This window comes from Rhinolophus hipposideros (assembly GCF_964194185.1).
Source record: "Rhinolophus hipposideros genome assembly, chromosome: 8".
NCBI lineage: Eukaryota > Metazoa > Chordata > Mammalia > Chiroptera > Rhinolophidae > Rhinolophus > Rhinolophus hipposideros.
The window spans coordinates 58,410,835-58,437,641 of NC_138054.1; the positions used below are offsets into that span (position 1 = coordinate 58,410,835).

At 33.7% G+C, this 26,807-nt stretch overlaps 1 protein-coding gene across 13 annotated transcripts in view; it reads left to right on the plus strand.

The window, feature by feature from the left end:
* TUT4 (terminal uridylyl transferase 4) overlaps positions 1-26,807 on the plus strand; it is a 106,340-nt gene that overhangs the window by 45,115 nt on the left and 34,418 nt on the right. For all 13 annotated transcript variants that reach the window (XM_081057597.1, XM_081057604.1, XM_081057602.1 and 10 more), the window contains 9 exons: positions 9,891-10,068; positions 11,188-11,276; positions 12,694-12,745; positions 15,482-15,551; positions 16,927-17,053; positions 18,298-18,417; positions 18,588-18,800; positions 22,124-22,298; positions 24,560-25,260. In XM_081057597.1, coding sequence (XP_080913723.1) covers positions 9,891-10,068; positions 11,188-11,276; positions 12,694-12,745; positions 15,482-15,551; positions 16,927-17,053; positions 18,298-18,417; positions 18,588-18,800; positions 22,124-22,298; positions 24,560-25,260 — 1,725 coding nt within the window. The remainder of the gene's footprint in view (positions 1-9,890; positions 10,069-11,187; positions 11,277-12,693; positions 12,746-15,481; positions 15,552-16,926; positions 17,054-18,297; positions 18,418-18,587; positions 18,801-22,123; positions 22,299-24,559; positions 25,261-26,807) is intronic.

Here is a 26,807-nt window from a genome sequence, read left to right on the forward strand (position 1 = left end):
TTATTGTTAATGGGTATAGAGTGTCAGTTTTATAAAATGAAAAGGATTCTGTGTGTGGATGGTGGTGGTGGTTGCACAGTAATATGAATATACTTAATGCCACTGAATTGTACACTTAAAAATGGTTAATAGTAAATTTTATGTTCTGTATATTTTATCACAATAAAAATATTAGAAAAAAAGATATTTCTACTCTTACCACTTCTAGCCTACATTGTATTAGAGGTGCTAGTCAGTGCAGTCAGGCAAGAAAAATAAAAGCTATGAAGATTGGCAAAGAAGAAGTAAAGTCTTTGTAATGTAACATAACTCAGCATATCTCTCGTGTTTGTGGAGATGCTGGTATAAACAAACCTACTCCATTGCCAGTTGTATAAATACTAGCAATACAATTATATACAGTACCTAATACGTGCTAATAAAGACTGTGTTATTGTTTATGTATTTATTATACTTTTCATCTTTATTTTAGAGTGTGCTCTTTGTACTTATTAAAAAAGGTTTGCTGTAAAATCGTATGTCATGTTATGCTAGCAACAGCCTCATACATCTCATGTTTACCACATCTCTTGATTGCCTTGTTTTCTCTTGCGCTTCTTTTAATCTCGTGTTGTTTGGTACAGACGTTTAGCCTAGGAGCAGTAGGCTATACCATGTAGCCTAAGTGTGTAGTAGGCTAGATCTGTGTAAATACACTCTGATGTTCGCACAACATTGAAATAGCCTACCGCGGCATTTCTCAGAATGTATCCCCGTTGTGAAGCGGTGCATGACTGTATATATGACATTTTCTTTCTGTTCATCTACTGAAAGACACTTAAATTGTTTCCATGTCTTGGCTATTGTAAGTAATGCTGCAGTGAACACAAGGATGCAGATATCTTTTTGAGTTAGTGTTTTCATTTTCTTATGATAAATATCCAGAAGTAGAATTACTGTATCATAGGATAGTACATCCACTTTTGAAAACCTTTTGGTAGTTTTTAAAAAGTTAAACATATACCTAATACACCCAATTTTATTTCTGTATATTTACCCAAGAGAAGTAAAAGCGTGTGTTTGTACAAATACTTGTATCTGAATGTTCATGGTATCTTATGAGTTCCGACAGTTAAGTTCACGAACTTGCCACCGTGCCCTTATATTGGCAGCACTGTACAAACAGCTCGGTAAGGTTTCATAACCTTGGTATATCAGTGTCTCACAGCTGTGTTTGTGTCGACGTGTGGCGGTGTCTTGCTGAGTGGCATTCATTGTCTGTTTTTGTGTGCCATCGCAAGAATGTCTGAGCTTGAATTAAAACAATGAACAAACATTAAATTTCTTGTTAAACTTGGCAATCGTGGAAGTGAAATCAGGGCCATGTTAGTCCAAGTTTATGGGGATAATGCCATAAAGAAAACGGCAGTGTACAAATAGATAAAAGGATTTTCTGAGTGGAGAGAATGCATCACTGATGAAGAGAGGTCTGGGCTGCCAGAAACGAGCAGAACTGATGAAAACATTGCAAAAATTCATCAAATTGTGCATCAAAATCATCAGCTGACTGTGAGAAGCATAACAGACCAAGTAAACATTGATAGAGAAACAGGAAAATCTGAACTGAAAATCTTGGCATGAGAAAGGTATGTGCAAAAATGGTCCCAAAGAAGCTCACTGATGAGCAAAAGCAAAGGAGAGTCAAAGTTTGCCAAGACTTTTTGGAGAGGCAAGATGATGTTTTGGGCCATAATATCACCGGTGATGAAACGTGGGTGTACCAATCAGACACTGAAACAAAGCATCAAAATGCACAATAGAAGTCAGCTAATTTTCCACGACCAAAAAAGTTCCATCAGTCCAAACCAAGAATTAAAACGATGTTGCTAACCTTTTTTTATATCAGACGAATTATTCATTATGAATTTGTAACAACTGGACAAACAACCAAATTTACTATTTGAAAGTGCTGAAAAGGCTGTGTGAATAAGACGAAAACTACCTAAACTTTTCAGCAACAATTCATGGTTCTTTTTCAGCAATAATTCATGGCAACATCACGACAATGCACCAGCTCATACAGCACTGTCTGTGAGGGCTTTTTTAGCCAGTAAACAAATAACAGTATTGGAATACCCTCTCTACTCACCTGATCTGGCCCCCAATGACTTCTTTCTTTACCCAAAGATAAAGGAAATATTGAAAGAAAGACATTTTGATGACATTCAGGACATCAAGGGTAATACAACGACAGCTTTGATGACCATTCCAGAAAAAGAGTTCCAAAATTGTTTTGAAGGGTGGACTAGGCACTGGTATCAGTGCATAGCTTCCCAAGGGGAATACTTCAAAGGTGACCAGAGTGATATTCAGCAATGAGCTATGTAGTACTTTCTCTAGGACAAGACTGCAAACTTAATTGTCAGACTTCCTAAGTACAAACAAACCAAATGTACATCAGTAGGTGAATGGATATACAAATTGTGTGATAGCCATACCACATTATATTATTTGACATAAATAGGAATGAACTGTTGATACACACAACATAGGTGAATCTTAAAATAATTATCCTGTGTGAAAGAAGCCAGACAAAAAAGAGTGTGCTGTGTGATTCTATTTATTTAAAACTCTATAAAATGCAAACTAATCTATAGTCACAGAAACCAGGTCAGTAGTTGCCTGCGTACAGGTGTGGAAGGGGGAGGGAATGATTACAAAAGAGCTATAATGGAATTTTTTTACACGTAATTAATGTTTATTATGTTGACTATGGTCACGGTTTTTATACATATGTCAAAAATTAACAAAATTGTAAACTTTAAGTATATGCAGTTTATTTTATGTCCGTTATATTTCAGTAAAGTTATTTTTTAAAAAATAGCCAAAAAGAAAATGGAAGGTCACCCATAAAGGTGCAGCAGTAGGGAATGTAGCTAACTTATCAGTAGCAGTAATAAGTCAGGAGACAGTTGAACAGTATTTCCAGAGTTATGGGGTAGAAAAAAGCACGGTCAGCCTGTATTTCTATACTCAGTGAAATTATCTAGCAATAATGAGTGCAGAATATACTTATGGATAAATGAAATGAGAGTTAACCACCAAAAGATCCTCAGTAAAGGAAATTCTGAAGGATATAGTTGAGACTAAAAGAAAATGATTCTCAAGGAAACATGAGTTGCAAGAAGGACTGCAGAGTTAAAGATATATTGGTTGAATAAAATAACAGTAACAGCATCAATAGCATTCAGTTTGTCAGAGATAAAAATGCAGGCTAGAACTAAAATGCTTGGGGATAATAGGATGTAAGCTTGCAGATAGTTATCAGTGTTAAAACTTTTTTAAATTTATGATTTGGGAAGAGACGAAAGATACTGGTTTATTGTAGATATTGTTAGGTTAATTATGCATGTTGAAATACCTAGAGTAAGCAGTAAAAAAGTAGTAATAGAGTATAGCTTCCGAACTAGTAGGAGGTAGATCGAATAAAATAATGAAAAGGCCTCCATCCTAAAGAATGGGCAGAGTGTGGGGTAGGGCAGTAGGCTGATAGTGTCAGGAAAAGCAGATCAAAAAGAAAGCTTAATAAAAGTTCATATTATACATACCAAAAAGATAAATGAACTATATTTTCCAGTTAAAACACCTGTATAAAATTTTGATTTACGAATAATTTGTTGAGTGCCTTCAGATTCTGCTTTAGGCCTTTATGCTATAGAGATCTAAGAAAATAAAGCACCGTAATCTCTGGACATGAGTTCATAGGCATTGGGGGCAGGCACATGAGCAAAATGGTTGAAAAAGAGAGTGATTAAGTATTACAGTAGATGCTTTTTAGAATATGGTGTGACAGCAGATTGGGTCTTGCATAACAGAGTTTGTGTATTGTGTCAGAAAAGGCTTACGAGAGAAGGTGAATAGAGGAACTGATCATGGTTTTTAAGAATAGAATTGTCATGTCACCCAGCAATCCTCTCTCCTGGGTATCTGCCAAAAAAATGTGACAACATTTATCCATAAAGACATATGTACTCCGGTGTTCATTGCAGCATTATTTATGGTCACAAAAACATGGGAACAACTAAAGTGTCCTATGATAGATGATTGGATAAAGAAAATGTGGTATATATATACAATGGAATGTTGTTCTGCCATAAGAAAAGATGAAATACTGCCATTTGCGGCAACATGGGTGGATCTTGAGATTATCATGCTAAGTGAAGTAAGTCAGACAGAAGAAGTCAAGAACCATATGACTTTACTCATATGTGGGATATAAAACTGAAGGCAGTACACCCGAAACTAATTAAAAATAAAAAAGGACATAAAAAAAACACACACAAAAATACTGAAGGAAACAAGGGAATAAGACAAAGAAACAAAAACTCATAGACACAGACAACAGTTTAGTAGTTACCAGAAGTTAAGGGAGGATGGGAGATGGTAAAAGAGGGTCAAATACATGGTGTAGGAAGGAGAACCGACTGGATGGTGAACACATAATGCAATATATAGAGGATGTATTATACAATTGTACACTTGAAAAACCCATGTAGTTTGGTTAACCATTGTCACCCAATAAGTTTTAATTAAAAAAAAATTATCAGGTAAAGAAGAGAGAATAAATCTTTATAGAAGATTTATGTTTATAGTCATTGAAGGAAGAAATGGCAGATTGTGTTCAGGGAATAACTAGTATTTTAGCATAACTGAAGTACACTGGCAAAGGGGAGACTGATGATGAATGTATACTCTGTTAGAGTGTTCAGATTTTATTTGACGTTTATGGGGCTTAGTGACATGTAATTTTGCATGATAACTCACCCTGGCATCAGTGTGAAAGAAGTCTTTGAAGGGTTTAGATTGGGGAGACCCATTAGTAGTCTTTCATTAGTCAGGCAATGATGAACATTTGGTATGATGTTGTAATTGGTGAGAATGGAGTTGAGGTTGGAGCTTTGAGAGAGATTTAGGCTGTAGAATTGTAGAGGCGGAGGGCTAGGATGTCTCGAATGATCATAAGGTAATCTGATTTGAGATATTATAGAGTATGGTGCCACTTATAGAGGAAATAAAGAAAATATTTTAGAACATACTGAGTTTGAAACACTTGTAGAACGTTTTAAGTGGAGATGTTCATCAGTCAGTTGAATATAAGGAGGTGGAATTTATATTAGGAGCTGGAGATGCAGATTTGGTAATCTTCATTTGGTAGTCAGAAGCCATGGGTCAGTACCCATGGGAGAGATCATCCACGGGACTGAGGAGAGAAAAATCAAAGAACATACATATTGAAGGGACTAAAAGAGGAAGAGCAACAAACAGACTGGAGAATGATCAGGAAAATGAGGATAGAGATACCACAGAAGCTAAAAAAAAAGTTTCATTAGGATAGTTCAAAGTGTCTGATAACATTAAAATAATCTAAGAATGTAAAAATGTCAACTAAGCAAGTTTTGATAATCCTGGTAAGAACAGTTTCTGTTTTTGAGCTAATGACATAGCTTCGGATGAGCAGGTTAAAGAAAAGGCATATGAGTAGATGCAACTTTCAGGAAACTTCATTATGAAAGAAAGGAAGATTGGCAGTAGCTAGAGTGGCACACAGGATCTTTTGTTTTAATATGGCATACTGAAACTCAACACAGCACAGTTTTAATTTTTTATTAATTTGAATGATCATTTAATTTTTACCTCTTTCCTGACTGTAAGCGCCATGAGGACAGGGATTATATGCATTCTTTTTTTCCCATAGTAACTCCATTGCCTGGCACATAGTTGCTCAATAATATTTGTTGACTGATTATTTAAATGGAAGTCGAAAGAGCATAAGCGTTGGGGTTAGACCTAGATTAATTATCAGTTCTACCCTCTGATTGTTGAAAGATATTAAGTATCTTTAAGCCTCAGTTTTCTTATGTATAAAATGATTTTGATAGTATCTACCTGTGGAGGTGCATTTTAAGGGTTAAATGACATAATATCTATTGAGGCCCCTCACACATGCCAGGCCCACACTAGGTGCTCAATAAATTGTGGTGGTCATGGTTGTTATAGTAGAGGCAGAGAGAGCTTACTTGATAAAACAAACCAATAGATGGGGCAATGTTTAAAATGAGGAAGATTGAGTTGATTACCTGAGAAGGTAAAGAGTTTTGGAATTTAGAGCATGCTATTAATCATGAATTAAAGGGAATGTTTCATTATGTTGGAAAGACATTAAGAAGGCTTCACTGCATATTTAACATTTAAGCTATACCTTCAAGGATTAGAGGGATAGAAAAAAGAGTGTCAACAGTCTTTTAGGCATAGGGAATAAAATGAGTAAAGACATGGAGGCCCAGTAGCACATATAGCATTTGGAAGCTGGTGACTGTGTAATCGTGGCTATCTGCCAAAAATGTTGGAGGCAATAGAGGGAATGGTTGGATGAGGGCCTGAAAAGGTAGGCCGAAACGAAATTGCTGTATATTTAATGTTAAGAAGTTGGTGTGTTATCTTACTAGTGCCATTGAAGGTTTAAAATTTTTTTGTGTGTGTGGCAAAATATATATGACATAAAATTGAACATTTGAACCATTTTTAAGTGTATAGTTCAGTCACAATATTGCACTACCATCTCCAAAACTTTCTCATCACATATTGAAACTCTGTAACCATTTAACAATGATTGCTCATTCCCCTCTCCTCCTTGCCTTTGGTAACCACTGTTCTACTTTCTGTCTCCATGTATTTGAATGTTGTAAGTACCCTACATAAATAAGTCCTTTTCTGCTTATTTCACTTAGCATAATGTCTTTAAGGTTCAACCACGTTATGGTATGTATCAAAATTTCCTTCCTAATTAATGTTGAATAATATTCCATTCTCTGTATATACCATGTTTCGTGTATCCATTAATCTGCAGATGGATATTTGGGTTGTTTTTACCTTTTGGCTATTGTGAATAATATTGGTATGAACACTGTTGTAGAAATACTTGATTGAATTCCTGCTTTCATTTCTTTTGTGTATATACCCAGAAATGGAATTGCTGGATCAAATGGTAAACCTACATTTAATTTTCTGAGGAACTGCCATACTGTTTTCCACAGCAGCTGCACCATTTTGCATTCCCACCAGCAATGCACAAGGGTTCAATTTCTCCACATCCACAAAACTCTTGCGGGTTTTTTGATTGTTTGTTTGTTTTTGTGGATAATAGCCATTCTAATGTGAAGTGGTATCTTGTACTTTTGATTTGCATTTTTCTATAATGATTAATGATGTTGAGCACCTTTTCATGTGTCTGTTATCCATTTGTGTATCTTTGGAGGAATGTCTACTCAAGTTCTTTGAGCACTTTTTAATTGAGTTGTTTTCTTATTAAATTTTAGGTGTTCTTTGTATGTTCTGGAAATTAATCCCTTATATGTGATTTGCAAATATTTTATCCCATTTTGTGGGTTCCCTTTTCACTCAGTTAATAGTGTCATTTGATGCACAAACTTTTTTAATTTTCATGAAGTCCAGTTTGTCTTTATTTTTGTTCCCTGTGTTTTTGTTTCATATCCTAGAAATTATTCCCTAATCCAGTGTCATGAAGCTTTTCTCTTCTGCTTTCTTCTGAGAGTTTTATAATTTTGCCCTTGCAATTAGGTCTTTGATCCATTTTGAGTTAATTTTTGTATGTGGTGTAAGGTAAGGGTTCACATTGCATGTGGATATCCAGTTTTCCTAGCACCATTTGTTGAAAAGACAGTCCTTTCCACATTGAATGACCTTGACACCCTTATTAAAAATCATTTAACAATATTTATGAGTGTCTATTTCTGGCCTCTGTTTTATTCCATTGGCCTATACATCTGTCTTTATGCAAGAACTTTATACTTTCTTGGTTACTCTGGTTTTGTAGTACGTTTTGAACTCAGGAAATGAGAGTTCTGTAACTTTGTTCTTTTTTCAAGATTATTTTAGCTATTTGGGGTTCCTTGAGATTCCATGTGAATTTTTAAGGTCAATTTTTCTGTTTCTGCAAACAAAAAAAAAAGTCATTGGGATTTTGCTAGGGATTGATTGACTGTAGATCACTTTGGGTAGTGTTGACATCTTAATATTAAGTCTGCCAGTCCATGATCATGAAGCTTTTATGTTTATGTTCTCTTTAATTTCTTTAATCAATGTTTTATTGTTTCCGGTATACAAATATTTCATCTCCTTGGTTACTATGTTTCCCTGAAAATAAGATCTAGCCAGACAATCAGCTCTAATGCATCCTTTGGAGCAAAAATTAATATAAGACCGGGTCTTATTTTACTATAATATAAGACCCGGTCTTATATAATATAATAATAATAATATAATATATAATTAATATAATACCAAGTCTTATATTAATTTTTGCTCCAAAAGACGCATTAGAGCTGATTGTCTGGCTAGGACTTATTTTCGGGGAAACACCGTAAGTTAATTCATAAGTATTTTTTTCTTTCTGATGCTACTTTAAATAGAATTGTTTTCTTAATTTCCTTTTTAGATTGTTTATTGTTAGTGTATAGAAGTCAACTGATTTTTTTTATGTGTTGATTTGTATCCTGCTACTTTGCTGAATTTATTGTTCATTCTAACAGCTTTTTTTGTGGAATATTTATGGTTTTCTACATATTAGATTATGTTATCTGTCAATAGAGATTATTTTATTTCTTCCTTTTCAATTTGGTTGCCTTATGTTTCTTTTTCTTGCTTAATTTCTCTGGCTAGAACTTCCAATAGCATGTTGAATGGAAGTGGTAAAAATGGGCATTCTTGACTTGCTCCTGATTTTAGAGAGAAAGCTTTCAGTCTTTCACCATTGAGGATGATGTTAACTGTGGGTTTTTCATGTGATCTTTATTATCTTTATTATTAAAATAATTTATTCCTAGTTTGTTGAATGTTTTTACCTGGACTGTTTCCAACTTACACCTCTTCCTGTCTCTCACAATCTATTCTTTATTCAGCAGCTAGGATTGATTGTTCTTTTAAAATATGTTATATCACGTTACTTCCTACTCATAGCCCTTCAGTGGCTTCTCAACTTAGAATAAAATTCTAAGCTGTTATACCAAGTTTCATGAGGTCATAAGTATAACAAATGCTTTTGTTATCATAATAAATAAAAGCAACAGTATGGTCTCAGTTATGTTAAAAAATGAGGGAAATAGTAAGACGTGAGATTGTGGGTGATTTTCTTCTTTGCATTTTTTTATATTTCGTGTAGTTTTTACAGTTAGCATGTGTTCTTTTAAATCAGAATAGTAAGTTAATTTTAAAAAGTCGTGCATATATAATATAGTCCCTCTTTAGCTCTTTGGTTTAAAATGGCTTTCAAACTTTTAGCAGAAAAGGTTTTTTTGACTATTTTGCCTAGTGTTGGATAAAATAACAGATAAATCAATTGCAAATCATAGGCAGTATTTCAGAGTGATGATAGTGTCCAGGATGTTTTCCTGTGACCATTTAATCTCATACTGTATATGAGATCAGAGACAGTTCAAGACCTGCTACACCTAAGACAATCTCACTTTGCTGCAACAAAGTGATCAGCTAAGTGTTAGACTTATAGTGTCTTGGCTTTGATGTAGCATTTCAGAATTCATGCAGACAGTAAAGTAGAACAAGTTTTATTTTTTAATGTTTAATGCCAGCCTCTCCCACGGTGCCTCTCATTCTTCCAATTCTGCTTCACAGAGGCAGGGATCTCTCTCTGTTGTTCACTTCCATATCATATCCTAGGTGTCTTAAATCTGGCACATAAAAGGTGAATTAATAATTGTTTACGTTAATATTGTTGAGTTAATATTTCTGTCTTTTTCTCCTAAATTTAAGGACATTAAAATAGAATTTTTTTTTTTTTTTTTTTTTAATGTTGTTGTTAAATGTTACACTGACAGGAAAAACAGGAAGAAAGTGAGCTTCGTTCTCTGCCACCTCCTTCCCCGGCCCACTTGGCTGCTTTAAGTGTTGCAGTTATTGAATTAGCAAAAGAACAAGGAATAACAGATGATGACCTCAGAGTCCGTCAGGAAATTGTGGAGGAAATGTCAAACGTTATAACGGCATTTTTACCAGGTACAAATAGATTTTATGCTTAATTTTTTAAATCACACCTCTTCCTCTTCTTTTTGAACTTAGGGTTTCTTAGTGTTTTCCTTTTCCTTTTTTTCTCCATTTTAAAAGTAGATGAATTTAATTGTTTAATAAATGACTTTTTTGGGGGGGATATTTCAGAAAAGCAAAATGGAGAATTATAGCACAACATAATAAAATTTATTTCTTACAGCCAAAGGGATTTTGGACAGTTGATGAATTACAGTTTTCATACAGAGCCATTGTGAGATTTATAAGACTATAAAATTAAAATTTAAAACTGGAAAATATTTTCATTTCTTTATTTCTGTAATGTTTTTCTATCTAAAATACATTGAACACTAATTTAAGTTATATATAGAAATAATTCATTGTTATTATAAGAGTAGAAATGAAAATTTTGTGATTTTAATCACTTCAATGATTTTCAGACATTTTGTGAACTTGAAAAGTAGACTTTTATATATACAATTAAGTATAAACTTAAACTTTCTAAAAAGCTAAACCTGCCTGATCAGTCCCAATCATGTTAGTTTTCAACTTGCCCTTTAGTGAGATCCTTTAAAAATTTGCCTTTATGATTTTTGAAATGTCATATTTGATAGTCTGAGAAAGGTGCAGGTTACATGTTACTGTTTGTTTAATTTGTTCTACGAACTCTTGAAAGCCATAGAGTATTTTCAGTTTTAGTTTTGCAGTATTTTTAGTTTTAGGTTTGCAATATCAATTGACTTGGCTGCACTTTGTATGTTTAGGGAGCATTGCATTGAATATCTATATCTAAAAATAAATGTAATTTGTGACAGTAGCTATAGCTAAGTTAGTATATTCTTTACTGTTATATATTAAATGTTAAACATACTTCTAGTCACTCCTAAATGAACTATTACTAAAATTTTATTTAAACTGAACTTTTATGAATAATTTCTCTCCTGTAACTGAGAAATGTTTTTTATTATTTTGTAGGTCAGTCAGAAAGGATACCATTCTACTAGATTTGGAAGACATAAAATTGAAATATATGCAATTTTCCTACCACTGCTTTGAAGTTTCCATATTTGCATGCTATTTCATGCTTTGATATTTTTCCTTTTTTTCCAGAGTGTTCACTTAGGTTGTATGGCTCATCTCTGACCAAGTTTGCTCTGAAAAGTAGTGATGTTAATATAGATATAAAATTTCCTCCTAAGGTAAGTTATTAGAGAAGAACTTTTCCTGTGTGGTTCTTAACTAGTACTTGGTATTTTTTATTGATTCTCTTTTTAGAGGAGGTGCAGGGGACTATAAAACTGTGGCTTGTAGAAGTTACCATCATGATTAAACAGTGCTTTTGGAAATTACTAATAGGTGTCAACATAGGTGGAATAAAAGAAATAAAGGATAGGAAAAAAAGGAAACAGGAAGGCAGTCATTAAAAATAAAGGAAAAATGCTTATATTTGAGCGTGTAGAACAGTTACTACTTATGGTAAGTAGTGTAGAAAGTGAAATCGTACATTGGTGTTCAAATCTTGGTTGCAGTGAGCAAGTTACTTACTTGACCTTTTTGAGTCTCAGTTTCCTAATTTCCAAAACGGATAATAAATTTTATATTAAGTAAGATTCTATATACCAGGTATTTTTGTATAATTCCCGATACATTATGGATACTTTTAATAAGTAGTAGCTAGTTACATTAACAAAAGTACTGAGTTTCCCCGAAAATAATGCTTAGCTGAACCATCAGCTCTAATGCATCTTTTGGAGCAAAAATTAATATAAGACCTAGTATTATATTATATTATTTTATATTATATATCATATATCATACTTTACTATACTATATTATATTATACCCGGTCTTATAGTAAAATAAGACCTGGTCTTGCATTATATTATAGAAGACCCGGTCTTATATTATAGTAAAATTAGCCTGGGTCTTATATTAATTTTTGCTCCAAAAGATGCAGTAGAGCTGATGGTCCGGCTAGGTCTTATTTTCGGGGATACACGTTACTAAAAGCACTGTTAGCATTGCTTATTTATTGACATCAAACATTTAAAATAATCAATTGACATTTTATGTGTTTTTAATTTTTTGAATAAGTTAGTGCCCAAGGAGATTTGATTTGGGTGAAAATTTGATGTTTTAATTTCTAGTCTGATAACAGTCGTTTACTTATAATTAATGTATGATTATTAAATGCTTTTAAATAACTGCAAAGTGCATATTAAACTAAACATTTGACAAGCTTGTTATTTAAGGTAGTATTTTATTCTAAGCCCTTTGGCTATGCTGGCAGTGATCAGTAGCCCTTAAATTTTTTTACCTCAAAACTTCTCTTTAGTAGTCATTTGGTAAACTAATTTTTTTCATTTGTTTTGCTATAAAATTCCAGAATCTTTTCTCACTCTAAAAAGTCATTAATTCTAGGAATGTTGTTTGAATAATAGCATTACATGATTTATTAGATTCTAGTTCCATGAGCAAAATTTGTTAACATAAATGTAAAACACTATTCTATTTTCATTAAAAGAGAGGATCATTTTATTTAAATGTTTAAATGTTTAAAGTTCTGCAACTTGAACTTTGAAATTAGTATATTGATTTAATTTGAAACTTTTTTAGATGAATCATCCAGATCTTCTGATAAAAGTTCTTGGGATTTTAAAAAAAAGTGGTGAGTTTCTTTTTAAATTTGTCTTTCTAAAGAAAATTCTTTAAAGGTGTATGTGTTGTGTTGTTTATATATGCCTAACCAAGTTAAATGAAAACTCCTAGCGTATTTGTGTCATATTACATGTGGACATATATATGTGTTTGTTTAGTAGGTGTACAAGAAAATTTATGTGTTGGTTAGATCAAAAGTATTATATTTAGATTGATACATAAAATCTACTGCCTTTGGGGTACTTTGAATATTATGAGTATTTCTTGTGTAAAAGAAAACAAAACCTATAATCATGGGGAAGTCATTGGTGAGGGAAGATTTAGAGAGAGATGTGGGGAAAAACGTATGCATTCATTGAGTAAATATGTTTTATTAACCTAATTTAATATTTATGTTACATCAAACAAATCATACTTAGTAAACTTTTCATATGTGCCTCATCTGTCTAGATTTCTTTTGATGTAAAAAGGACATTCACATAAATAAAAATACTTTTAAAGTAAAAATTTTTTAAATTACAACTGCCCCAAACTGGACCCCACGTCATGTAGTAACCAGGCCCCAGGTCATGTAGTACAATCTGGAATATTATTTTCTTGGTTTTTATTTACTGCTTTTCTTGTTATGAATTAAATGCTCTTAAGAGCTCAGGACCTGGAGTCAGACTCAAGTTTTATTTCTGCCACTTATCGGTTGTAGGTTCTTTGATAAATTAATGTTCATACTTCAGTTTTCTCATCTATAAAGTGGCAATAATACAGTATCTTTTTGGTGAGAAGGTTGTGAGGATGAAATGGGTTAAACAATAGCTTAGAAAAGTGCCTAGTATACAGTAACTTCCTATTAAATTTATGTTGCTTTGATTATTATTACTATTGTCAACTTAAATTTTATGAATCAGAAGTACCTGGCAACTGATAAAGGTAAATACCATATGATCTCACTTACGTGTGGAATCTAAAGAAAAAAGCAAAGGAACAAACAAAATAGAAACAGACTCATAGAGAACAAATTGATGGTTGCCAGAGGAGAGGAGTGTTGATGAGAAAGGTGAAGGGATTAAGAAATACAAATTGATAGTTACAAATTAGTTGCAGGAATAAGTACAGCGTGGAGAATGTAGTCAGTGTTGCAGCAACTATATATAGTGCCAGGTGAGTAACCCGAGAAATAACTGCATAAATTATATAAATGTCTAACCACTATACTGTACACCTGAAACTAATATAAAATAATATTGAATATCAATTGTAACTGAAAAAGTAAATAATTAAATAAAAGTATCTGGCAAAAATATTTACAGTTTGGCTGACAAGAGGTAGCTTAGCCTTACCTTCTCATTGGCTCTAATATCAGTTCTGAACTTCCTTTCTCTCTCTGTCTGCCCCATTAGCTCTCCATTATTTAATAGTGTCTTTTTAGTCATTTTCCTGGGAAATTACTTTTATGGGTTTAATTTGTTCCAGTTTATCTTGTAAAGAGATTTTAATATCATTTTCTTTCTTAATAAACACGTCTCTAATTGCACAAAAACTTTAAAGCGTATTACAGATAAGAGGTAGATACAGAGCTTTTACAAACTCTTTAGACTCACCTAGCAAAAATATTTTAAATGTTTCTTTTCCATTAAAATGCATGAGCATCTTAAGACACATAACATAGGTTTGCAAAATTGTCAGTTACAAAATCGATTATTATCTCCTTTATGCCCTCATTGTACTCCATTTTTATTTTTTAAAACTTTTGTTTATTGTAAGAGTGTTTTTCCAGAACCATCAGCTCCAAGTCATGTAGTTGTTTCAATCTAGTTGTCGGGGATGCAGCTCTCTGTGGCCCACGTGTGGTTGAACCGGCAACCTTATTAAGAACACCGCGCTCTAACCAACTGAGCTAACAGGCTGCCCCTCATTGTACTCTTTAAAGACCTCTTATTCTGTCATCTACAGGATTTATTAGTTTATATGTTTGTTTTCCAAACCCCTGTTTGAGCTCTTTGTGTCTTATTCATTGTCATCTACCATGCGTACTGCAACTCCTGACATATGAGAATGGACAGGTAAATTTGTGAACTTTCCACTGTGCACTCACGGTGGAAAGTTTTTTGAATAAATTGGTTATTCTAATAAATACTACTAAGAGATTTTCTTTAAACTTCAAATGAAATGTTAATCCATCTGTTTTTATTTAGATTAGACATTTATGGCATGGGGTCTACCTTGGAGACATAGTGATGGACTTCAGAGTGGAAGTGTGTTTCACCCTTGCTTAGAACCTTTAATTGGGGAGACTCTTCATATGTTTACAGGAAATGGGGCCAGCAGAGTTAGTCTTTTACTTGCATGGATATTTAAAAGAACTAAATTGTCAAAACAGTGTAGGTTCTCATTTCATGATTCCTGTGGAAATAGCCCTCAGAAGTAAGTGGTGTTCTCTGCTGTATTTATGAAGGTTAGCTTTGACTAGATTATATGCTTACGTGGATATAGTCAAACTTTTAGGGATGTTAAAACCTGTCTTCTTAAGGTGATCGTAATTTTCAGACAGTATTTGGGACTATGCCTATGGTTTGTGATATACAGCAAATGACACTGAGCGGTAAGAAGAGGTTCTGTTCGGTTGATGTTCTTAACGAGAAGAGTGGATTATCCCACAGAAGGAATAAGAGTGATTTTTAGAAGGAAACTTACGTTTACCATAAAGAGATGTTGACATTAGCTTACTTGTTTTATTTTTTTTCCTTGTTAGTGTTATATGTAGATGTGGAATCTGATTTTCATGCTAAAGTTCCTGTTGTGGTGTGCAAAGATCGGAAAAGGTTGGTAACAATGAAGAGAAAATGAAGTATTTTTAAAACTAACGACAACATTCAAATATGCAGTGAACATATCCAAGAGAGAAATTTTTTGTTTTAGATTTCTCCTTGGATTAATATGACTAAGCTAGTTTCTATTTATTAAAATAGCAGGCTTACTAAAAGCATGTGAACAAGAAATAGAACTACCAGACAGTTAAAAATAAAACACTCTGAAGCAGAACTTTTCATTTTTTTCAAGATTATTCACCCAACTGTAATTGAACATTTACTATATATGTTAGGTACCGCTTTGCTGTAGGGATACAGATATGAATAAGAAATAGCGTCTTCTCCAGGAGCTTACAGTCTGTGAGAATCTAGTTTTTAGTTTACTGAAATTGAGTCATTGAAGACTAATCTTGCCTTTCTAGTCAGATGTTTATAGGACTGAGAGAGCAAAGTACCTTCGAAAAAGGAAACTAAAATAATCCTATTTGAGATCAATATGGGAGACATGCAAATAATACAGAAATAATAGTTTTCTATTATTATTAACCTGTATATTTTATGTATTAAGATTTTTATATTTTCTTATTCAAAACTAGAAGGATCTATAAAGATCTTCCTTATTTTTTAACTTAGAAAATTGATAAGTGAAGGACAACTAGCGATTTGTCCAAATTCACACCATTTAGGGGAAAATCAGAATTGGACTGGAGCTATTCTGATCTTTAGTGTTTTTTCCATCACGGTGTGTCAGATTGCCTTTTTGTGCCAACCTCAGATAAATTCTTCTCCCTGCTACCAAAATATCTCTACTACAGTTTTGTTACCCCATTTAAGGTAGCTTCTATTTTCACTTTAAGCATTACTTGTGGGTTAATACATAAATCCTTTCTAATCTCTAATCTGAAAATAGCATATCAATAAAATCATGAAAACTTGGGTAGGAAAAAATTGGAATCGAGAAGTACCGGTAATCAGTTCAGAGTTGTGTTTTGTTTTATTTTATCATGTACAAAGCAAAAAGAATGAACTAAGAAGGTATGTTGCACTATTTGACATTGACAAGATCAATGTCTTCTCACTCATATAAGTCAAATATTGGTGAATCATAATGCTGCTTTTGTAATTAGTTTCTCATGAACTTAAGTACTAAATGAGATTGAAATTTATTATGAAGTACAAATGAACATTTCAAACATCTTTAATTTATATGGAACTCTAGTGATGGAATTGTACATAGTTTTCAGTTAGCTCTAAGTTTATTAAAACATTTGTTTTTATTATGGCTTCTTAGGTATTAAAATACGGTGATTGGAAAGGATAGCCACAGAATTTGAAGTATTGTGGTTTTTAAGGTATTAATATAGTGAAATTTGTTTCTTATTTACAGTGGTTTACTTTGTAGAGTGAGTGCAGGAAATGATATGGCATGCCTCACTACTGATTTACTTGCTGCTCTTGGCAAAATGGAACCTGTCTTTATTCCCTTGGTGTTAGCCTTTCGCTATTGGGCTAAGGTGAGTGGAACAGAAGAAAAAGGTACCTAATCTTTAAGGTAACTCAGGCTTTTTCCTGCAGTAACCTGTAACATAAATCATAAAATGTGGGGACAAAATTGTTATGGATATATGTAGTAAGGTTAGAGTGGATCTGAAGCCAAGTAGACAGATTTGGGATAAGTTTTGTGGACATGACTTGGAGAGGTACTGTGTATGAGAGTTGAGGGGAATTGAGTAATTGAGAACAACTCCTAAATTTTTGGAAAATACGAAAATACCAAGTTCTTGGATAGGGAAATGGTTTCTTTAAAATGACATCTGTAAAATCTCCTTAATTTTCAAATGTGCAATAATATTAATTAGAATTACTAAGAGTTTTTGAAAAGTTGATAAAATGGTCTTAAAGTTAGTATGTGAGAATAAATTGCCAATGGAACTCAGAAAGAGAAGACTAGTGAAGGGGGACCTACTTTACCACTATAAAACTGATTTAGTCAGGTGTATATACCATCGGCATGGGAATAGACAGATCTGTGGAACAGAATAGAAAACCCAGAAGTACATAAAAGATTATTAATATGAGGCAGAAGTAGAAGCGAGATAAGAAAATAACATTTTAAAAAGATGTCCACTGTAAAAGTACTATGTATGATATGCTTCCATTTAACTAAAATGTATGTGTCTTTATATGCAATAAAAAAATGAATGGAAAGATAGTCACCAATATGTTAATAGGTGTTTTCAGGGTGATAAGATTACAGGTCATTCCTTACATGTTATATACAACAGACACATACATACATAACATACATACATACATACATACATACATAGAGTGCCAAAAAAATGGATACACATTTTAAGATTGTAGAAGTATTAAAATTGTAAAACTCAATGTATACCGATAACAAAAGATGAGTACAAGTCACATTTGACTTCTGCAATTACAAGAGGCGCTCAAAGTGGTTACCATCAGCGTCCGGACACTTCTGATTATGGGGAACTGCTGCTTGAGCAATGTTGATCAGAGTGTCCACTTGTATATATATTTTTGGCACCTCCAGTACACACACACACACACACACACACACACACACATTATATATTTATACTTTTTACAATGACTATGATAGGGGAAAAACTTCCATCCTTCCCAATCATATCCAGTCTAACTTTACTACAGATATCCTTATTACTTTTATTGTGAGGGGAACAAAAAAATTACAGGTAAATGGTGGTTCTTTTTCCCATTCATTTTGCAGTTGTGCTATATTGACTCCCAAACTGATGGTGGAATCCCTTCTTACTGTTTTGCTTTAATGGTGATGTTTTTTCTACAACAAAGAAAACCACCTCTTCTTCCTTGTTTACTTGGAAGTTGGGTAAGCATGAGTTTGTGACATACATATATATAGATATATAGATATATAGTTTGCTCTTACAGAGTGTTCTGTTCAAACAATTTAAGCTGGAATTGCAGTTTGTCTGTCTGTCCATCTTTTTTTTTTTTTTTAAATAATTTTTACACAATTTGGAATGCCTTTTTATGTAGATTGACGGCTTTGACCCAAAAAGAATGGATGACTTTCAGCTGAAGGGCATAGTAGAAGAAAAGTTTGTGAAGTGGGAATATAATTCAAGTAGTGGAACTGAAAAAAACTCAATTGCTGAGGAAAACAAAGCTAAGACAGACCAACCAAAAGATGATACCAAGAAGACAGAAACAGACAACCAAAGTAATGCCATGAAGGGAAAGCATGGCAAAGTAAGCATTTTTTTTTTTTTTTTGTCTTTTCTATCTGTAGAATTTGTGATGCCTTCAATTGAAGCTATTTTAATAGTAGATTGACTGACTTGAGTAAACCTCTTGGCTTCATTTTCCTCATCTGTAACATGAGGGGTTGATCTGGTTTAGTTTTTCAGTAGGGAGATTCCCTAATGAATTTATAACTCATTTTGGAAGACTTCTATTGTTTGAATCATGTCAGAGTAATTCTTTGTATCTTTTTCATTTAGACAAGGAAAATTTCCTTCAGGAATTGGGCTGTGACCAAAAGTTTAGCGTATGAGAATTATGGTGCCAGACTGGTGGAAAAATAAAGGCCTGTGCACCTTTAGTGGGTGGCTTGCTTATTTAATCAGTCAGCATTCATTTATTAAGGACCTGTTAAGAGCCAGGCATTATCTTGAGTGCTGGAGAACCAAAGTTGAATATCTATGGATTGTGTCCTCCAGTAGCATGTAGTCTACTTCTGAAGTAGGTAGACCTATTACTACAGAAATGTGAACATTACTGAAATCATTGCTTATGTAGTTCCCTGAATATATATATGTTCCTAGTTCATTCAACTCTCCCATTTTCCTAGCCTACTTTCTGTCCTCTCCTCAAACCACCAATATTCTCAGCTAATGATCTTGCTTATTACTTCACTGAGAAAATTGAGACAATCAAAAGAGAATTTCTACACACTCTCCCCACCATCTATCACTGTCTGCACTCACTCACGTATTCTGCCTTGCTGCCTGCTTTTAGAAAGGAACTTCCCGTGTTGCTATCTAAAGTCATTTTCTCCACTTGTGTATTCAGTCCCATTCCTTTTTGTCTAACCAGAACATTGCTCTAGCAATTGCTCTAGCAATTCTTCTTTCCCTAAGTTACCAATTTTTGATTCTCTACTGAATCAAACATGCTTTTATCTCTCCCATTTTAAAGAAGAATCTCAGCACCACTTCTCTTCCCAACTATTCTTTTGCTCCTTTCTACACTAAAACTATTTGAAAGAATTATCTACATTCACTATTTTCAATTTCTTTGTTTCCTCTTAACTCATTCTAATCAGGCTTTGATCCCCATCAATCTGCCAAAACTTGTATCATCATATCAATATCCTCCACATTGCTAAATCATTTAATGGTCATTTCTCAATTTTTATCTTTTTTGACTTATCAGCAAAATTTGCCAATTGATTATTTCCTTCTCTGAAAAATTTCTTAACTTCACTTTCAGGACACTGTACCCATGGCTGATTATTCCTTCTTGGTTTCCTTTGCTGGTTCAGCCTTTACAGTCTCTTAATGTTGGAGTGCTCCAAGGCTCCACCCCCTTTATCTTTATCTACACTATCTTGGTAATCTCATCCAATCCTGTGGATTTTAAGTACCATCTGTATGATGATGATTTCCCAATTAAATCCTTAGCCAAATCTCTCTCCTGAATGCTATAATTTTATCTCCAGTTGCCTATATACCATCTCTACTTAGATGTGTAATAGATGTTTTAAACTTAACGAACCTAAAACTGAACTACTGATTTTCTCCTTGCTCCACATGCAGTTTTCTCATCTCATTTGATGGTACTACGTCATTTCAGTTGCTCAGTCAAAAAACATTGGGGTCATCCTTTACTTATCTGTTTCATACCTCATATCAAGTCTGTCAGGAAATTCTGTTATTTCTACTTCATATATGTCCAGAATTTGACCACGTCTTACTACCCCCACTGTTAACCATCTTTGTTCTAGCCACCATCATCTCTGGCCTGGATTAATACCATAGTGTAATAGTAAGTTTCCTGCATCTACCTTTGCCCCTTATAGTCTATTCTCAACACAGTAATCAGAGTGGTTCTTCCAAAAGTTAAGTCAGATTATGCCCTTTTCCCCTCCTCACACTCAAAACGCTTCAGTTGCTCCTCATTTAAATGTAGAATTAAATGTAGTTCTTACTGACTAGTTCTCTGTTTTCTTCTTCTTCCCCTTTCTCTACCACACTGGGTTTCTTAGTTTTCTTTTTAAAGCTAGTCACACTCCTACTTGAGTGTGTTTGCTGTTTCCTATTCGTAGAACACATTTTGCTCTCCTCTAAATCATACCTTCTCATCAAGTGTTATCCTGACCACTCTATTTAACATTGTAACTGTCTCCTGCTCCCATACTCCCATCCCCTTTACTAAACAAACTCAACTTTTTCTTATTTCCACAGTTTTCTTCTAACTTACTATGAATTTACTTGTGAAGTTTGTTATTTTGTTCTTCCCTGGAAAGTAAGCTCCACTAAGGCAGGGCTGTTTGTTTTGTTTTCTAATGGATCTATCCCAAGTGCCTGGCACACAGTAGACACTCAGTTAATAGTTACAGAATTGAATGAGTGAATGACTGTTTCATCATGTCTTTATGTTCCTGAGTGGTCACTGTTAGCCAGTCTTTATCTCATAGCTTATTCCTTTAGACTTCAGGTATTATCTCTTCTGTTATGCCTCCCGTCACTACCACCACCATTGCATTAGAGGCCCAATTTACCATGTAGCCTTTACGGTAATTGCTAAACTGTCTCCTCCTCTCCTAATAGTTCATGAAGTGGGATCTTACCTTATTTGAGTGACTTTATGCAATAGTGATTAGCAACGTGGATGCGGTAACCAGATGCTCCTGAGTTAGATTGTTGTCCTATAGTATCTCCTTCGTAGAGTTGTTAGAATTAATAGTTATTACATGCTCAGCATTTAGAAGGATGAAGGATGCATGGTGAGCGTCATGTGTAGTAGCTCTCAGTGTTTTATATCCCCAGGACAATGCCAGGCACATAGTAGGTTCTAAATAAATGTTTGCCAAATGAAGGAATTAGCCAAATGAAGGCATTTACTTAGATTGTAGAAGTAATTACTGCAGTGAGGAGCTGTAGTGGTCCTTATTGCAGTGGTTTGCAACCTTGGCTACACATGAGAAACACTTAAGGAGTTTTAAAAATTCCAATGCCCAGTTGATGCCCAGGTCAGTTAAATCAGAATGTTGGGAAGGGTATGGGAGGTGGGAGTGGTGTATAACTCAGATATTAGTGTATTTCAGTATTCCCACCGTGATTCTAATGTGCAGCCATGGTTGAGAATTGCTGGTCTAGTGGAAAGAACAAAAATTCTAGGAGTCAGTAAACTAGGACTCTGTTACCAGCTATGCCAGAAACTATTTTTTGGCAAGTTACCCCTTTATGCCTCAGTTTTTGAAAAGATGATCTCCCAGGTTTTTTTAAACTGAAAATTAGATAGTTCTAGTTTTGTGAAGCTTAAATAAAAAAATATGTTTTCTTTTCCAGTCTACTTTAACATTGGAAACACCACATCAGGTATCCCTGGGACAATTATGGTTAGAGCTGCTAAAATTTTACACACTGGATTTTGCTTTGGAGGAATATGTGATATGTGTACGGATAAAAGATATTTTAACAAGAGAAAACAAAAACTGGCCTAAAAGGCGAATAGCCATTGAAGGTAAGATGATAGTTATATTTCATTTGGAGAATATTATTTTGTGTGTCACTCATCATCTGTTTCTTATACAGTATTATAAATTCTATCCTTTGTAGCACTATATATGCCACTAGGTTGCCATTATATATTTTAGATAAATTCTTTATCAAGTTTGTTATAGGATTAATACTTAAATTTAAAGGTTTCCAATCTGTAAATATTATATTAGTTAGGGTTATTAGCTTATTTACATGCCTTTATTTTAATTTTTAATTATGAAAAAATGTTAAATATAGAAAAATAGAATAGTTTTATGAATACTGTAAGATCTTTTTGAATAAATTTGTGTCATAAAATTATGTTAAAGTATAATTTTAAAATCCAATTTTTCATTGTCTTCTAAAGCACCTTATCTGTTAAATGTGACTAAGCTAAAGAAAAAAGAACAATTGATGTTGACAAATAAGGTTTCATATCAAATTCCAAGAACATTTAAGATCTTTAGCAATACAGAAACTACCGTGTTTCTCCGAAAATAAGACCTAGCCGTACAATCAGCTCTAATGCGTCTTTTGGAGCAAAAATTAATGTAAGACCCGGTCTTATTTTACTATAATATAATACCTGGTCTTATATAATATAACACTGGGTCTTATATTAATTTTTGCTCCAAAAGACCCATTAGAGCTGATTGTGCAGCTAGGTCTTATTTTCGGGGAAACACGGTAATAGAATGGTTTCTAAATTCTTAATCAAAAATTTAAATTCCCCTCACTTTATAGATAGGAAGTTGAATTGCTATCCATCATTTTAGTCTGTTTAGACCAGGGGTGTCCAAACTGCGGCCTGCAATCCATTTTTTATTGGCCCACAGCAAATTCCAAAAATATATTTAGTTTACTTAAATAAACCAGGTGAGGCAATACGTATTTCACCTCGAGTGAGTGGCCCGGCTGTTTGTGTATTTTACCGCATATGGCCCTTGGTGAAACACATTGAAAAAAGTTTGGACACCCCTGGTTTAGACTATATATTCTTCTTTTCATTTAATCTTCTGCTGGCCTTCTCTACTGTGAATTGGACCCACAAATTTCTCATATACTCACAAGCATGTACTCATATCTTGTACTCTTATATATAGTAAATAACGCACTTGAAACCTATAGCTGTCATAATTTCTCTTTCTTTTTCTTTTAGCAAGGGAAAGAGGCTAGAAAAAGTTTTTAAAGCCTGGATTTAGATAACAGTAAAAAGTAGTAACAGATGCCTGAACCATGACAATCTAAAGCCTGGCCTGTTAATCCTTTTACTTAATGATCTTCAGTAGTAGAGAAAATGTGTAGTCTTTTGGGTATTACTGTTGTTTTTCCCTTGGGGCATATTTGTATTTAATGCTTACAAAATCCAAAAACATTTTGGATTATAAAAGCCATAAACATTTTTAGAAGTCTGAGTTGATGCAAGCCTTTTCAGCATAACCATTTTCGATAGCATCAAATTCTAAATTTTGGTTTAATTTTCACTTTCTTTGGTCTCTTTCTGCTTTTCTCTATTCTCTAATTTTTTAAAAAAAAAATTTTATGGGGAATATTGGGGAACAGTGTGCTTCTCCTGGGCCCATCAGCTCTAAGTCGTTATCCCTCAAACTAATTGTGGAGGGTGCAGCTCAGCTCCAAGTTCAGTTGCCGTTTTCAATCTTAGTTGCAGGGGGCACACAGCCCACCATCCTGTGTGGGAATTGAACCGGCATCTCTGTTGTTCAGAGCTCGCGCTCTAATCAACTGAGCCATCTATTTGCCCCTCATTTCTCTAATTTTCTGTTTTCACTAAAGTTAAATCTGAAAAACAGTATTTTTTTAAGTTGAAACTTTGAGAGTCTTAGGTTATATTTTATTTGTTTAAATTGCAAGGAATATGTAACTGAAGAATACTATCACGAGATGAGCTTGAAAAATTTCATTCAGTGACAGTATAGGGAGGCATATTGGCATGCCTTTTTCTAGTAATTTCATCATTGAAACTATAATTACTGAGTTGGGCTCCTCAGTCATTGTCTCATTAATTACCTTATTAATTTTTTTTCTCTTTTCCTTTTAGTTTTTCATTTTATGGCAGAAACAAAGGAAAAGATGTTGCTATTGTATTTCTCATTGGGACTTTAGAAAAACTTGGAAAATGTACTCTGCTGACAGTCTAGCAGTTAAGATCTGTTTGTATAAGTTTGGAAACGTAGTTTGTTAGTCTATACTTAGCTACTAACCTTTTTTTTTTTTTTTTACTAGATCCATTTTCAATCAAGAGGAATGTTGCACGGAGCTTAAACAGCCAGCTTGTTTATGAGTATGTTGTGGAGAGATTCAGGGCAGCTTATCGATATTTTGCCTGTCCTCAGAGGAAGGGTGCAAATAAATCTACAGTGGATTCCATGAAAAGAGAGAAAGGGAAAATAAGCAATAAGAAGCTAGTGAAGTCTGACAATATGGCATCCAATTGTTGCATTCAACTTGGGGGAAGCACGGAAAAAATAAATGCAGAAAGAGGTCATCCTGATAGATACAATGAAATGGAATGTACATCACAGAGATGTATTACTGAAGATGACAGTTTGTTGGTAAATGAGCCAGTTTTGGCTGAACATGGACAGGAATCTTCATCTCTTTCCACCAGTGAAAGCAGTGAATTAGAGCCAAAATCAATGAAGAAACAGTATGACTTAGCGCCTTCAGAGACTTGTTTAAAAAAGGAGCTTAGCCAATGTAATTGCATTGATTATAAGTCCCCTGACCCAAGTGAGTCTGATGGTACAGACTGCAGGTCAAATTTAGAAACAGAGAGTTCACATCAGATTGCGTGCACCGACACACCTGCTACCTCTTGCAACTGCAAAGCTACAGAAGATGCTTCTGACCTTAATGTTGATGATAAACACCCCACCCAGGAATTGTATTATGTGTTTGATAAGTTTATCTTAACCTCTGGCAAGGTAGGCTACAGTTTGTAAAGAATCTGGAAGATTTTGTGGTTGTATGACTATAGTTCTTAGATTTGGAAATGTAAACATAGCTTCTATAATAGTAGACAGTTTTTTTGGAATGATATTTCGAGGTATATTTTAATTTTACTTATTGCATTTTGTTAATAGTTGCCTTTACAAAATGTATATAAAACTACAAAAGGTTTCAGCATCCTATTACTAGCTGGTTTGCTTCATTTTCTCATATATGAAAAGATTATTCAGCTATTTCATGAAAATCAGTTTGGCAAAGGCAACATATATTTTAAATTTTGCTTATTTTTTTAATACATAATGTTTACTTTTTTCTTCAACAAATGAGAGTACAGGGCTTGTAAACTAATAGTATTCTAGTTTAAAAATACTTTTGTTTTGATTTTTTTTTTTAGTGGGGAATAGGGTGGTTGGGGAGGGTGAGTATAAATTTGGTAAAAGTTGAGTGAAAGCAGGAACCAAAAAAAGTGAAGAATCCAGATTCTGTCTCTGCTATTGAGCTTCACTTTGGATTTTGGCATGTCTCTTACAAATTATGGGAGTCTTAACTTTTCTACTTTTTAAAATAGCCTAGTCTGAACTTCAACTTGATAAATTATAGAAAATAAAATACCCTAATGAACAGAAAATAAGCAACAGGTTGTTAACTTTGTTAATAGAAGAAAGTTTTAGCTAAGTCACATTGCTTCAAGTGCAGTATACATAACTGAAATATTACCAGCACCCAGTGTGAAAAAGTGATTATATAGTGATTATATAGATTATATAGGTCATATATGGTCAACCCAAGTGGAATATTAAAAACAAAAATCATCCAGTTATATTGTTTTATCAATAATTCCTTATTGACAGCTTTAACTTTTTTTAACCTAGTGACTAAGCTATCTTTATTTTTTGTAAGGGTAAATCTATTGCATTTTGTTTAGGTTGCAGTATTTAGGGCATATGGACTATTGAAGGCTGAAATAAATGGCAGATTTGTTGAAAAGCCTTTTAGATAACTACAGTTAACATTTCTTCTACTTTATACTTTTTTTTTCCTGGAAATCTATGTTAGGTTAACTATTTCTCCAATTTTAATTTTTTTCTAGTTATCTGTAACATATTTCTGATAATATGTAAAAAAAAAGGTTTTCAAAAGCCGATACAAATTATTGTGGTACTGTTAATTAGCCCACAGCACAGCAGTCCCACAAATAGAAGTTTCTGTGTATAATTTGCATCACAGTTAATGAATAGGTAAATGTCCAGGCTAACCCTGGAGGGAGAAGCGAACTCTAGGATCTAGCCATATTACAATAAAGAAGAGAGTAGAGCTTTTCCTTAACCATATGTTGTTGTCTTTTCAAGTAGATGGGATACGTTTTTACTGTTTTAGTTACTTGGTAGTACATTGAAATACATTTAAAATGGTGGTATAGGGTTTGAAGTTAAGTTTGTGGCTATTGTATAAGAGTGGTTCCTTGTATGAAGCTGATTTATTTTTAGAGTTCAGCTCTACAGTTTGGTTTCTTCAGTGCCAT